The sequence below is a fragment of the Eurytemora carolleeae genome, unplaced genomic scaffold (assembly GCF_000591075.1).
Source record: "Eurytemora carolleeae unplaced genomic scaffold, Eaff_2.0 scaffold94, whole genome shotgun sequence".
NCBI lineage: Eukaryota > Metazoa > Arthropoda > Copepoda > Calanoida > Temoridae > Eurytemora > Eurytemora carolleeae.
This window is the reverse complement of record NW_019396036.1, coordinates 21,277-36,515: the sequence shown is the minus strand read 5'-3', so window position 1 is coordinate 36,515 and position 15,239 is coordinate 21,277. Positions and strand designations below refer to the sequence as shown.

Below are 15,239 nucleotides of genomic sequence, written 5' to 3'. Positions count from 1 at the left end.
CTTAAATGTATCTTGTAATTTGTGAAGTAAAAGGAACTGAGTTTTTGCCACAAATTCAAACTTTTTAATCCCCTATGTCTTTGCAAACTATAAATTTGTAACATTAAATAATCTAAGTTTGAAATATCACAGATTTACACGATCAGGTTGCAAAAATATAGGCATTAGAAAAGTTGAGTATGCGGTAAAAACTCAGCTTTTTAAATGAGTTTAATCCATTTTTATCCATTTTAAAGTTTCCTCCTCAAATTAAATTTTCCCAAGACCAAATTTTATGAACAAACATTTCACTGATCTGACATTTCTATTATATAAACTTTATTAAGGTCAAAGAACAGATTAACATTTTCTTATTTTTTAGATGAAATAAATGTATACAAAAATATGAAATATTAAAAAGGAACTGAGGTCTTGTCACAAACTCTGATTATCTAACCATTTTATCTATACATCATCAGGTTACACAGATATAGGGATTAGAAAATTTGAGTTTATGGCAAAAAATCAATTCCATTCCAAAACAATGATTGACTGAGTTGGTATTTCTAATAATTTAAAAATAAGATGAAAATCTTTATCTTTTGGAGCCTATAAAGAAACCAAAAAAACCTTGAATTCCCTGAAAACGAGCAGTAAACTAGAACATAAAAACAGAATATTAACCCCAAAACTGTCGTCTTCGTGCTTTTTTTCATTGATGAATGGAATCTTTGCCAAAAATCCCTTTGTCTGTGCAACCTGATGGTTTAAACTTTTGATATTTCAATCTTATATTATTTGATCTAACATAATTCTCTAGTGTGTCTGCAGAGATATAGAGCTTAGAAAATCAAAGTTTGTGACAAAGATTTCTTTAAGTAAGAATTTTGTAAGGTATAAATGTTCCGGGCACAGTTTATAAATACATCAGCTTCAGAGCCTAAGAGACTTAGATTTTTAATTCCTATAATTTCAAGACCACTCTAAAATTACTAATCTCTCTTTTGTTTTATTATTTTCTCTTGTGATAGAAAAATGTTTACGAATGACAAATTTTATTTTTTTCTAATTAAAGAATACAAAACGTTTTACTACAGTGATTTAAAAATTAAACATGCACTATTTTTTTCTCTTCAGAAAACTGCTGCGCCATGACAAAATATTTTGTTTTTCTTTAAAACAACCTCTTTCATTGAGGAAATATATATAATTAAATAAAAACATTCTTAAGACTAATATTTGTGAAGATATGGCGGCAAACCTGAAAACCAAAAATATGTGAAAAATATTTTTATTTAGCGTTTGGAGAGTCGACGATAATGTCGTCTTTGTTTCCAAACGGAGAGATCAGACGACATGTCAAATTGACATGAAATGCGTCGCGGGTCCCGATTTAATAATAAATATTTTCAATCTTCCACAAAACATTTCAAAAAGTGCACATATTTTTTTCAGAAAGGATGTTTAACCATTGTCAATATTTTAGAGGTTTTAAAAAAGAAGAGGTTCACTTAACTCCAGTTTCTTTAGTCCATTCTTCACTTGCTTTAGAGACGAGAGTTCAGGGTTCGAACATGGAGAAGGTTTTTTCTCAATGAGAAAAAGTTTTTTATGCCCAAAGGAAGTTTGTTTTGTTTCAAGGAAGGATTTGCATGACCCTGAAAGCCACCATTTATCCTCTAGCTTAAAGTCGGATAAGGAGTCCGAGGACAACCATCTCCGGTCTGTGTCCTCCATACGGACAGGGGTTGATGGTCGAGTTCTACTTTTGTACTTATCAGAGTGCAAACTTCGAGTTTTCATTAGTTTATTCATATACTCCGTGTGCTCATCCCCGAGAATCATTATTCGTTCTGTCAGTTTATCTGTACTACCGGAGCGTTTAAGTGAGGTAATGGGGATCAATCCTTCCTTGGTTTCCTCTGAGCAATCTTCCCGTCATACAGCGTGCTCAAACTTTGATCTAGGACGGTCTGGACACAGATCCTGTCTTGATCTACTCCTTCCTGATCCGGACAAGGTTATCTCTACTGTGTTTCTGGAGGACGGACGTTCGTACGGATCCTCAACTTGTCCTCTGTCCTCTCTGTGTCCGTTAAGACGAGGGGGAGCTTGCTCTAGTCTGGTCGGAGTACTTCTAGCCGGAGCATCCTCTAATCTGCTGCTAGCTCGACGTCTAGCTCCGGGACTATCTGCTAGACTGGTCACTTCAGGAACTCCGCGTCGGGCAGTTCTCAGGGTACTACCGGGGGAGTGATCCAGGCTTTCGATCTCCATAGGATCCTCTGGATCATCAATCTCTACTGGAAGAGGAGAGGAAGGGAGTGAAGGATCTGTATATGGAAATCCTCCAATAGGGATCTGTGACGGAGGTATTAAACCTGAAGAAAAAACTTATTGATCATTTTGTAAAAAAAATATATTTTCATTTTGAAATGAATTGTACTGACCTCTGTAAGATTCCATATCCTCTGGTAATATCCAGGTTCCATCAATATAGTTGGGTTGCTTGAACGGCAGCTTGTCAAAATGAGGCATCTGAGGAGTCTTCGGAGGAGTATTGGTCGGAGTATACGCTATCTTTGGTTCAACCCGGGCAGTATCAACATACTTGAACCTACCGTACTCAAACTCTGCAGGGAGACAGGGTTGGGGAGAATGCTCTCCTTCGTAACTATTGTTGTGAAGCATTGGATCTCTTGGAGACAGGGTTTCCATCGGAATATACATTGAACCGGGCTGAGCTCCGTAGTGACCTGGATACTGAATCTTTTTCCCCATCTGGTTCAGAATCGGTTTCTGTGCAGGCATAATCATCGGCTGGACTTCTGCAATAAGGGAGTGTTCGCCACGCCTACGGTTTCCCATTCGCGGAGGTTGCTGTTGATACTGTTGTGGTTGATACAGTTGTTGTTGTTGCTTAATGATTGGTTTGTTTTGTTGTGGGAATCTAATCTGAGATCCTCGTCTAGTTTCTTCTCCAGTAGGGGCTGAGGACTGGTTACAGTACAACTTAGAGCAGACATTCTTCAGTCCCTGCCTGTAGTCCGGGTTACAGATGATCAGAATGATAGGATGGAGAAGACAGGGGAGATAAACTAAACACTCCAGGATGAGTTGGGTCTCAGGGATCCTCATGTTTTGATTCATCCCGCGGAACTGGTTTCCCTTGTTTCCGTACTGCTTGCCCAGCATCTGCATTAGCTCGTAAATATCATGAGGAGCTCTGCACCCCACAAATACGATAATATACAGTACAATAGTCAGAGCTATTCTATTGTGCGGAGGATCTAATCTTGGGGTTCTGGCTCCACAAATCTAAACAGAAATCTTATATTAGAACTATACCCAGACTCAGTACTCACAGGAAACTAGTTTTTATTAACTTATTGACAAAAAAACTCTGGACAAAATATAAACAAATAAGGCGTTTAAGATAAAGAGGAAAGGAACTGATTACTCGCCTCAAACTAGGATTAGAAAATTAGAGTTTCAGTTCCTTTGGTTGGTCTGGGCATCATAATAATAAGTTTATGAACGGTTACAACAATCCTGTCTTGCACTTTGGGGACATTCTACAGTTAGGTCCTTGTACCAGCAATCAGTGCTTAGGATCCATTTAATTTTGATGCGGATCCGGATCCTGGATCCGCACTAGAAAAAATTGGATCCGGATCCAGGTTATTTTCATAAAATTTACTGATTTTTTTAACAAAGCAGAATTTTTAAACTTGTTGTCTTATTTTTTCGCTTATTTTTATGCTAAAGCTTGATGAACCATTCAAGAAATCAGGAAATCTTAATAATTTCTCTTTTTTTTCAATAGTTCAGATTTGGGGTTTCAGAGAAATCTTGCGAATCCAACGGATCCGGATCCGGATCCTAAGCACTGGCTGCAATCTGTGACTTTCGATTAAAATTTTTCTCTGAAAAACTTTTCTCTTAAATAAGTCAACCAATGCCTTTTTAATTGAAAAAGTATAAAAAGACATCTTCGAAAGTTTAAAGATTGTTAAATTAAATACATTAAAACACGATAGAAATAAAATTGAAGAAATCTACTTCATCTCGCCTATAGTTAGTCCAGGGTGAATGGGTAGAAACTGGATGAATAAAATATGTTCAGATATAGAAAGGAAACCCCTTCTTTTTAACATGAAGCAGGATGGGAGAAACCATTTTAAACTTACATAAAACAGTAAGAGCCATAAAACTTAGGACTAGGAAGACGAATGTTCTAGATAAGAAATATGCCCTTAAAAAGTCCCATGAACATGGAAGCAAGCAATACAATTAATTAATATACAAATAGATATATGACTGATTAAATGTCGTCTTCCTATTCTATAGAGAGAAAGATCAACCATCTTCATTTTGGAATCTCTGTAACTTTCTTAATTTTGTTTTATTTCACAAAATCTGAAAATTGTAAAAACGCACCGAAAGAGCTTGATTGGTGATAATTCAAGAAATCTATGAATACCAGGAACCCCAAAATCTTTGTTTTTCAGAAAAGGTGTACTGCAGTACTACAGTTTCTTGGAGGAATATAAACAAAAATCAGCCTGAGCAGCACTGCCAGTTTATTTACATTTCTCCCAGAAACTGCAGTACACTTAATCTACGATCTGTCAGTACCTGCATAAATAGAGCGAGGAAGGGAAAGACAAAAAGACAGGCTGGGACAAGGAAGTTAGCGATAAGAAAGCTAAGGTTCATGTTGAAATTGGTCCCAGACATCTGGGCCCCGTCCACGTGCCAGGCCGCGCACTCGCCGTAGTTGACAGTTGCGACTGTTCCAGCAGGAAGGGATACTCCGATTCCTACTACACATGCTAGTGGGATCCCCCATTTATGCATCCGGGTCTTACGAGTTACAATTTCTCCGGTCTGAGTAGCGTAGGACTCATTCTTCCTAAAATATAAAGGGTGAGTAAGATGAGAGGAGTAGCTTTGTTCTTCTCTATACTTTAAACACTTAAACACACTGTACGCGTAATTTCAATTTCCATTTTAAGAGTATTATCTCCGATTTACAATTGTATCCTTTAAACCTGATGACAGACTTTTCCTTATTATGTATTAAAGAATCGCTTGTAATTGTGGAAAATTTTGTTTCTTGTAATTTGATTTCAAAATTAAACAAATATATTTGTTTTCTGTACATTGTAAATTAAACTCAAATAAATAGTATACCTCACAGTACATACCGGACAGTACAGTACAGTGCAAAATAGTACAGTACAGTACGAAACTTACTCTAGCTAACAATTGTATAATTTGTAAATTTTTATAACTGAAATACGTTTGAAAATACTTTCCTTAAAGCGACATTTTATATCAAAAGAAATAAGGAAGACGACAATAATTACTATGTTTTCTGATTACCACTGTAAATACTAATGAAAACTAATGTGCAGTACATTACTGTATTATAGTATACGTATATATATTGTAAAGAACCGTACATCACGTTATAAAACAGTACAGAATTTGACAGTTGAGAACGGTAAAGTATAATACATTATGCTACGAACAAAATAAAAGTAAAACCTCAAACAAAACATAAATATATTCCAACACTAAGGACTGGGGTGTATTGTATGAAATGATAAATTATGAAAAATGGAGGAAAGATTTCTTCCAACAAAAATAATTTATTATTTGCAAACTTTTTAGAGTTCTCAATCATGTGTAGTGAAGGACTACGACTATAGATTTACGTAGTTATCAAAAGCTATATATAGCTTGGAAACAGGGACGTAGACGGGAATTTGTCTAATTGGGGTTGATTTGCATTTTCCACTCATTTCTGGAATTTACAAACTCCAACAAATAAAGGCTTCATTTCATACCTTTCAGCTTTCACCTTGTTTTATAAACTTCATTATAGTCATTCATTTTACATTAACTACAAAGATCTGTAAAAAACTGAATTTATTTTAAGTAACATAAAAAATTATAGTTTTACTCAAAGAGGAAAAAGATGTTGCTTTTTTAAATCTTTAAAAAAGCTACTTTGCAAAACTTTGAAAAAATATTGCCTTTGTTTATATTCTAATTTCTAATTTCTAATTTCTAAAATTTTCTTGTCGTTAATGTAGTATGTTAAGATCTTAAATAAATCTAATATAGAAATGACATTATTTAGAAGTAAAAATTTATTCTTCATTGGCCATTGACTGTTATTTAGAATTTAGAATCATTTAAAATATGTTGACTCAAAATCTGAAATATCTGAAGTATCTGCACATTTAAAATATGTTCGTGCAAATTTAAAAGATATTCAATTTTAAAATCAAATTTTTAATTTCTAAAGGGGGTTAATTACCCCCGGGAATCTGGGGGGGGGGGTAAATAACCCCAATAAACCCCCTTATTTACGCCACTGCTGTAATCACATCAGACCTTTAGTCCTTTCCCTTCAACTTCTGTGGGGGCACTGGGTTTGTTTACATTCCTCACACAGCTAGAGTGCAATACATAATTTGCGTATATCTGATTTGGGCGTTCCTTTATATAGTTCCTTGGGAACGTGACGCCCAACTCAGATATACGCATATTGTGTACTGTAGACTGTGGGAGAAATGTAAACAAAACCAACAAAACACTAGTTAATATATCAAGTTTGTGCGAATACAAATTGATAACTTTGATATAATTTTTGGCTTTCAGGTCAATATGGAAAATTTAGTTATGCCAAGTGAGATATTTGTGACTTGATCAGCTAGGTAAAAAGATTTAAATCCTTCCTCCAAATGTTTAAATACTTTCTCCCAACGTTTGAACCCTTTATTTCAGGATTTTTTATCCTTCCTCCATACATTTAAATCCTCCTCCCACCGTTTGAATCCTTCCTCCCAAAGTTTAAATCCTTTCTCCAAAGAATTTAATCCTTCCTCCCACCATTTAAATCCTTCCCCCAAACCTTTAAACCCTTCCTCCCACCGTTTAAATCCTTCCTTCTAGTATTTAAACCCTTCCTTCCAAAGTTGAAATCCTTCCTCCTAGTATTTAAACCCTTCCTTCCAAAGTTGAAATCCTTCCTCCTAGTTTAAACCCTTCCTTCCAAAGTTGAAATCCTTCCTTCTAGTATTTAAACCATTCTTCCCAAAGTTTAAATCCTTCCTCCCTGCATTACTATAAAAGGTGGTCTCCGGTTGTTGGGAAACTTATTGTGAAGTTTTAGGACTAAATATGTTAAAAAATTCTAAAGCATGTTAATATGCTTCTTTGGAAATAAATATATGAAACGTCTAAGATAATAAATTAAAATGTAAATTTTTCGCCTTTTCTCTTATTTTATGTTATAAGGTTTGATCTATACTTTTGAACGGTATAATTCAGGTTTGAAAGTGCATGTTCCCCAAAAAAAGTGATTAGATGTACTGTTGTGAATCAAACATGTCTTTTTTATACATTAAGGGATATATTTAAGTAGACAGTCTCGTTAAGTATTGAATTTAATCATATAATGAGGATGGTTTTTTTTATAAAAGTTCTTGAACTAATTTAATTTGAATCCATTTCTGTCGATTTAGTCAATCTAAATAGATCTTAAAATTATCAGTCACTTAATTAAAAAACGCCTTTCTTTCCATATGTAATTTTTCTTTTGCTTTAATATTCAAACAGTTTTTCAAAATATCGTCTCACATTATGAATACAATCTTGGTGAATAACATTTCCATCTCGTGCCTTTAAATCATTTATTCACAAGATTTTAAGGAACAGAGTGCGTTTCATAAATCATGATTTTCATATCTACAATATCAATATATTCTTCCCCTTCCCTCCCCAACAAAATGATGAGTTGCCTCTCAATAACTTTGCTTTGATCTCCTCCCAGTGCAGTACACTGCAGATTTGACGCATCAGATTCAGATAAAGTGGTTCCTGGTCTAGACATTTCATGTCCGTGGATTTTTGAAGAATGTTTTTTTTCAATTTTTCAGCCTATGTTACCCCCCTGGATACCCCTGGGTTCCCACAAAAAATGTCAGCCCATTCGGTCTAGCCGTTTTCCCGGCTGTATGGAACATATATACGAATGTCTTTTTTTATTTTATAGCAAGATAAACAAGAATTAGTAAACAGTGAGTTCATATGCTGGACTTTAAAATCCGATCTTTGTTTACTTAACGTTGTTATTGTTTCGACGAAACGATTCTCAGTAGCCAAATGTTCACAGTGATCCAAAGGTTGAAAGTTCTCACGAACAAATCGATTAGAATATTTCCAATTACTTCTTAAAAACCTAGCTATAATAACAGTTGCTTTAAATTTTAACGGGCCACCCTATTCATACAGTTCGTATATTTACCTGTACCAAAAGTAGAGAAAACACGCGGCAACGAGCAGAGTGTACACTTGTACACCTTTCAATCCGTAATCCATGGAAATGTACATTTTGCACAATATTTCGGGCAACCCTTGCCACAATTGCCGCCCAGACCTTTTTGCCTGAAATAAAACATCAAAATAAATACTTCATATCTGCGACACAAATTATAATTTCTCTGTCGAAAATAGTAAAAAATGGAGAAAAGAATATAAAACATTTATGCAACATAATGATTAATGATGCTTTTTACTTGTTTCGAATTAATCTTAATACATGAATATTAACAATGTCTTCTACCCTAAATCTATTGTTTTTATCACACAATACAATTTATATATATTTATGTAAGAAAGAAGACTTAATTCTTTAAGTTCATTAAGTTCTTTTTGTTCTACAAGGAGATTCACATTCCAGCTTTAATGATAAACAACTTTCTTTTTTAAAATGGAAATACTTTCGCCAGTTTTGTATATACAGTGAGAACCAGAAAACTCTGGAATAGGAAGTCGACTTGTAAACTCAAGTTAGGACTTTAATAGCGCATTAAACATGAGACACAGCAATTGTGCTAGGTAAACAGACCCATTTTACTCAATAAGTAATTTAATAACTTTCAATTAAAGCTATTTGCTTTAAACAGCATCATATACATTTCAGAAATGCTATAATGTCGTCTTTTTATTCCACAGTTTTATGTTTATGACTGTACACATTTTAAGATTTTATCATTTACAATCCATAGTAAAATATTTCACTCTTTTCAAAAAAATATTAAAAATTATACTAATTTTCAATTGTCATAAATGAAAGGAAGGGGGGGGGGGAGGTAGAGTTTATTTGCATATTTGAATCAGTTTTATCTAAAAATAGCAATGATTGTAAAATAGGTTGAAACTTTACTGGGCAGGAGCAAGGCACTATATACAGGAACGCCCAACTCAGATATACGCAAATTGTGTACTGTACACTGTGGGAGAAATGTAAACAAACCCAGTGCCCCCACAGACGTTGAAGGGAAAGGACAGTCCAACAAAAGACAAGTTAATATAACAAATTAGAGCGAATACTTGTGGTTTTGGGCTTTCTGGTCAATATGGAAAATACAATGGCTATATAGTTTTATTCTACCCCTTGGGCCCTTTTCCCTCAGAAATGATGCGTTGCCCCTGAATTCTTTGTTTTGATCTCCTCCCACTGCAGTACACAGATTTGACGCATCAAATATGGCGGTTCATGGTCTATATATTTCTTAGGCAGGGGCAGGAAGGCTGGGTTTGTTTACCAACTGTTGTCTAATTGCAGGATTAACCATTAAGGATGAGACTTCAGAGACGATTTTACAGATTTTGTACTGTTTGTTTCTCTAAATTTATGGTTCCCTACTACTATAAAACTTGCTTCATTCTTTGCCAATCATTAAAAAAAGCTATTGCAGAAGATTGAATTCTTAGAATTTCAGGTCGTATTTACAGTCTCATCCTTTGTGGGAAACCCTGCACCTTAAATCAATTCCTGATCAGTCCTGATACGTTACAGTAAAACGTACGCAAATTCTATCCCCCCAACCTTCGTTTTTTTAAATTTTGATGATATTAAAATAATCAAGTTTTATTTTGAAAATTGAAATTTTATCTAACCTGAGCATCAATGATGAAGGGAAGAACGAGAATACAAACCAACATATCCGCTATACTCAGGGTTAGAAGGAATAGATGGATAGATCTAAATATACTAAGGGTTAGGAGGAATAGATGGATAGATCTAAATATACTAAGGGTTAGGAGGAATAGATGAATAGATCTAAATATACTCAGGGTTAGGAGGAATAGATGGATGGATCTAAATATACTCAGGGTTAGGAGGAATAGATGGATAGATCTAAATATACTAAGGGTTAGGAGGAATAGATGAATAGATCTAAATATACTCAGAGTTAGGAGGAATAGATTTCTAGATCTAAATATACTCAGGGTTAGGAGAAATAGATGGATAGATCTAAATATACTAAGGGTTAGGAGGAATAGATGAATAGATTTTAATATACTCAGGGTTAGGAGAAATAGATGGATAGATCTAAATATACTCAGGTTTAGGAGGAATAGATGGATTGATGTAAATATACTCAGGTTTAGGAGGAATAGATGGATAGATCTAAATATACTCAGGGTCAGGAGGAATAGATTTCTAGATCTAAATATACTCAGGGTTAGGAGGAATAGATGGATAGATCTAAATATACTCAGGGTTAGGATGGATAGATCTAAATATACTCAGGGTTAGGAGGAATAGATGGATAGATCTAAATATACTAAGGGTTAGGAGGAATAGATGGATAGATCTAAATATACTCAGGGTTAGAAGGAATAGATGGATAGATCTAAATATACTTAGAGTCAGGAGGATAGATGAATATATTTAAAATCAATTTTACAAATCTGAAAAACCTCCAACCAATTTATATCTGATATAGTCTTATAACGGTATATTTTGACCTTGAAATTTTTTTTAGTTAATTATTAAAAAACTTCTTAATAGAAAGTTTCTCGTCTTCAAAAATTTATGGATGGCGTATTTAGAAAATACTTATTTAGAAGACACTTATTTAGAAAATACTTATTTAGAAAATACTTATTTAGAAAAAATTTCTTTAATACATAAAAATAAAACATTTTATTTGGAAAATACTTGTTTAGAAAATATTTCATTTTGAAAAAATTTGGATTAGAGTATGTCAATTCAGAAAAAAAATTCAAATAGAAAAAAACTTTACGTGTAAAATATATAACAAGAAAGTTTTAAAAATAGCAAAGTGTACAAAATCTCAAGTTTTAAAACTAAATTTTATGTTAAACGAGGCTCTCCGTATTCTATTCTACTGTCATGTTGATTAAATCTTCTATTGGCAATATACTTGGCAGGCTTATACTCAAATTCAGGAGAGGGAAAAGGAAATCGACCAAACATTTGTAAAAAAAACGTAAAATTTTTTATTTTATTTTTTTCCATTCCTGATACTATATTTGACTAATGGAATGAAATTAAAACTTAGATATTTGGAATTCTTTGATTAAAAAACTTTTCATGAAAGAAAATAGCTGAAATATGAAATTGAGTACTGCAAAAATTTTACAAATTAAAGTGAGAAAATCAGGGAAATTATCTGCCATTTTTACAGTCAAAATGATTAATCCTATTTTTGAATATTTTTGAAATATTCAATTTCTTAAGTGTTTTTCAGCCTGATTTCGTAGACCTTTGATATTTCTGCCACGAATAGATAGTACAAGTTAGATATTTCAAATAATAATAATTTGAAATATCAAAGGTTCACACCATCAGGTTGCAAATAATAAGTGATTAGAAAATTAGAGCTTGAGGCAAATGCTCAGTTCTTTTGGCGTGGTTTTCTGAGAAAGTTGAAAGAGAAATGAAAAGATGGACATTATTACTTTCTTAGCTGAACATTCTTCTTGATGATGAGACAGAAGATTCCATTCCCGACCAATCCAACCAGGAGAACCACCAGATAGAAGATTATATATCCCCAGCTAAACAGTTAGAAGATTATATATATCTTCAGCTAAACAGATAGAAGATTATATATATCTTCAGCTAAACAGATAGAAGATTATATATATCTTCAGCTAAGCAGATAGAAGATTATATTTCCCCAGCTAAACAGATAGAAGATTTTATATATCTTCAGCTAAACAGATAGAAGATTATATATATATCCCCAGCTAAACAGATAGAAGTATATATATCTCCAGCTAAACAGATAGAAAATTATAAATCCCCAGCTAAACAGATAGAAAATTATATATCCCCAGCTAAACAGATAGAAAATTATATATCCCCAGCTAAACAGATAGAAGATTATATATCTCCAGCTAAACAGATAGAAAATTAGATATCCCCAGCTAAACAGATAGAAGATTATATATCCCCAGCTAAACAGATAGAAGATTATATATATCTTCAGCTAAACAGATAGAAGATTATATATAACTTCAGCTAAACAGATAGAAGATTAAATATCCCCAGCAAAACATATAGAAGATTATATATCCCCAGCTAAACAGATAGCAAATTATATATCCCCAGCTAAACAGATAGAAGATTATATATCCCCAGCTAATCAGATAGAAGATATTATATCCCCAGCTAAACAGATAGAAGATTATATATATCTTCAGCTAAACAGATAGAAGATTATATATCCGCAGCTAAATAAACCGATAGAAGATTATATATCACCAGCTAAACAGATAAAAGATTATATATCCCCAGATAAATAAACAGATAGAACAGAAATAATCTTAAATTTTCATGAAGCAATTTTAACAATCAATAAAACAGATAATTCCGGTTATTCTTGTATTTTTGCATTTTAATTTCTATACTCCAGTTTCCGGTTTGTGGTTTCTAAACTTTATTGTTCTAACCTGGGTGTATTGTTATATGGGGCTCCGTATCCTCCATACCCCCCGGAGCTGTATCCAGTATACCCTCTATACGGATCAGACATTGTGGATCCGTGTGGAGGGATCAGCTGATTATCAATCCAAGTTTGGATTTACTGTTCCAGGTCTAAGGTTCATTGTTTCCTCAGGTTTCAAATATCTCCGGAGTGTGTTCTCCAGGAGTGAAATTAAACCCTGCCCTGGAGAAGATGTGAGGAGAAGGAAACTTAAACCTTACTCTATGTCAGGACGTAAACTGTGTACACTCCTGTACTAGGAGACAGCAGGTTTAGGAAACAATTATAAACTTCCGGTTTGGTTTCTCCCTTTTCCGTTCCAACCCTTGTCCTGGTTGATTAATCCGTTCTGTGTTAATCTAACCCTGGATATACTACATATATATATATATACTTTACTATTCACCTCTTCATTTTATCACAAACTCCATAATTCACGAATTCACTGTGAAACACTCCAAACTCTAATACTCTGGGTATTAACTGGGTACTTGTACTATGTAGTGTATGAGGATAGGATGAGCTAAGCTGGGCGTGGGGCCCGTGCAAGGCCTTCAAAGCAACTGCCTGAGTATTTACAGTCAGGTATAATGTTTACATATACCAGGATACAGGGTGCATTTATTTCGGGAGATCTAAGAGACACTATGTATGCACGGGACTGGAACTAGTGGAACTGGAAAATGAGAGATTACGTTTACATCTTTTCTCCAGGTGTTTAGAAATAAGTCTGAAATAAAATATACAGATACAGATACAGATACAGATACAGATACAGATACAGATACAGATACATTATCTGTAGGTTCAAAGTAAGTAGTGTTCTAAAACCAGCAAAACTGGGAATCTCCGTAAACATTGCCGCGTATACATACAGTAACGATTAATTGCCCAGAGGCCGAGTATATAAATTCGGTGAAAATTCCCGAATACGTATCGTTGTAAGATTGCGTACTTTTTAAAAATTAAAACCTTTTCACAGTGAATTAATTTCCTTTTAGAAAACATTCAATCCAGACATAAAATAGAAATAAATTTTAACCTTTTAATATAATTTAGAACTTTAATTCTAACAGAGTGTATTAATTTTACCAAATAAACATTATATTTAGTATTAATGCATGAATGATAACATTCACGACGCAAAAGCTTTAAATCACAAAGGGCTTTGACGTAGAATGCATAGAATTTTTTACAAAGAGTATTGTATTTCATTCTATAAGTTTTTAAAACCTTCATAACCTTATTGAACCCCTTAAGTTTAAATGAAAAATGGTGCAATTCATTCTTATCTTGCTTTTGCTGAATGATCGGACCTAATGTCCCCAAAACAAAGTGTAATCAAAATAAGCGACAATACATTGAGTTTCCAAGGAGAAAACGGGGGTAAAAATTTAGATTTTAAAAGTACTGTAAGCGTAATTTTCAGTGACACTCAATGCAAAGATGGCTATATGTCATTACATACGGTACCAATGAAACCTTTTTCTGATCAATAATGTGGAAGATTTTGTCATTTTTCTAGGTTTGAAAGTGTTTAGTTGTGACAATTTCTAAATGGTTTCCTGTAGTAGAAATGCGCAAGTCTCTTTTGTAGAGAAGCCACAATTAATATATAGTCAGTTTTTAAAAAAAATTATAAACATTATTATCTAATTCATACTTGATCAGACAAAGCTAAATTGGGTATTGTCATCTTTGCATGGAGGGTCACTTGATTTTTACAATTATACACTCCCTTTAAGGAAGATATTCTGATTCCATGATTTCTTTATTTCAGCTGTCGACAAAAAAGTTATAAAACGCAGGTTTTAAAGTTTCCTCGCATTTTATTGCTGCATATACCAAATACTTCCGTCATAATTGTCAAAATTATACTTTTGTAAGTTAATGCTGTCTATAAAAACAAAGGTCAAGAAGCGCACAAGATGCATTTCCCGCGCTATGGAATACTATTTCTCTACCTATATCCAGGTATGCTGTATTACTGGCACAAAGCCGTTTAGATCTCCAGATTGAACCAAGGCTTCCTATATTCTTCTATTATCTCAAGTCCCGGGCCCGGGAAAACCTCATGAAAAATTTCCAGAACTTATTAATATTTTAACTTTTGTGACGCAAATTTCATATAAGAGACAAGGGAGGGTCTAAAAAAAGTTTGAGTATAATTTAAAAGTTCCAGGGCCCAAAATAGGCAACTGCCTGTTTGACTATTCTGGTCGTTTCCCAGGCAGGTTAAGAATACTGCTTAGAACCAGTTTCAGGCATATTCTAATACAGGTTCCCATTGGAAACTTAGTCACACACACTTACACATATTGTACAATGTACACTACATTTCAACAAATACCAATACTGTGTATATATTGTACTTAGTATGTATGACATGATACATTAAACTGTAAACTTTGATTGCAAATGTCTAAGTTTGATCGC

At 33.7% G+C, this 15,239-nt stretch overlaps 1 protein-coding gene across 1 annotated transcript; it reads right to left on the bottom strand.

Moving 5' to 3' along the window:
• Nucleotides 1–1,411: 1,411 nt before the first annotated feature.
• On the bottom strand, nt 1,412–13,538 carry LOC111698896 (uncharacterized). The gene is made up of 7 exons (XM_023469370.1): nt 12,769–13,538; nt 11,773–11,871; nt 9,961–10,045; nt 8,303–8,442; nt 4,618–4,894; nt 2,430–3,297; nt 1,412–2,360 (listed from the first exon to the last, which is right to left on the bottom strand). Exons 1-7 carry the CDS (start codon nt 12,849–12,851, stop codon nt 1,918–1,920), a joined length of 1,995 nt encoding a protein of 664 aa, XP_023325138.1. The 5' UTR covers nt 12,852–13,538; the 3' UTR covers nt 1,412–1,917.
• Nucleotides 13,539–15,239: the final 1,701 nt, after the last annotated feature.

Excerpts from the sequence above, each read along its gene's own strand:
- LOC111698896 (XM_023469370.1), bottom strand. The coding sequence starts at position 12,851 with ATGTCTGATCCGTATAGAGGGTATACTGGATACAGCTCCGGGGGGTAT. Across the intron at positions 8,443-9,960 it reads CCTTCATCATTGATGCTCAG|GCAAAAAGGTCTGGGCGGCA; the intron begins GTTAGATAAAAT and ends GTTTTATTTCAG. Across the intron at positions 2,361-2,429 it reads GGATATGGAATCTTACAGAG|GTTTAATACCTCCGTCACAG; the intron begins GTCAGTACAATT and ends TTTTTTCTTCAG.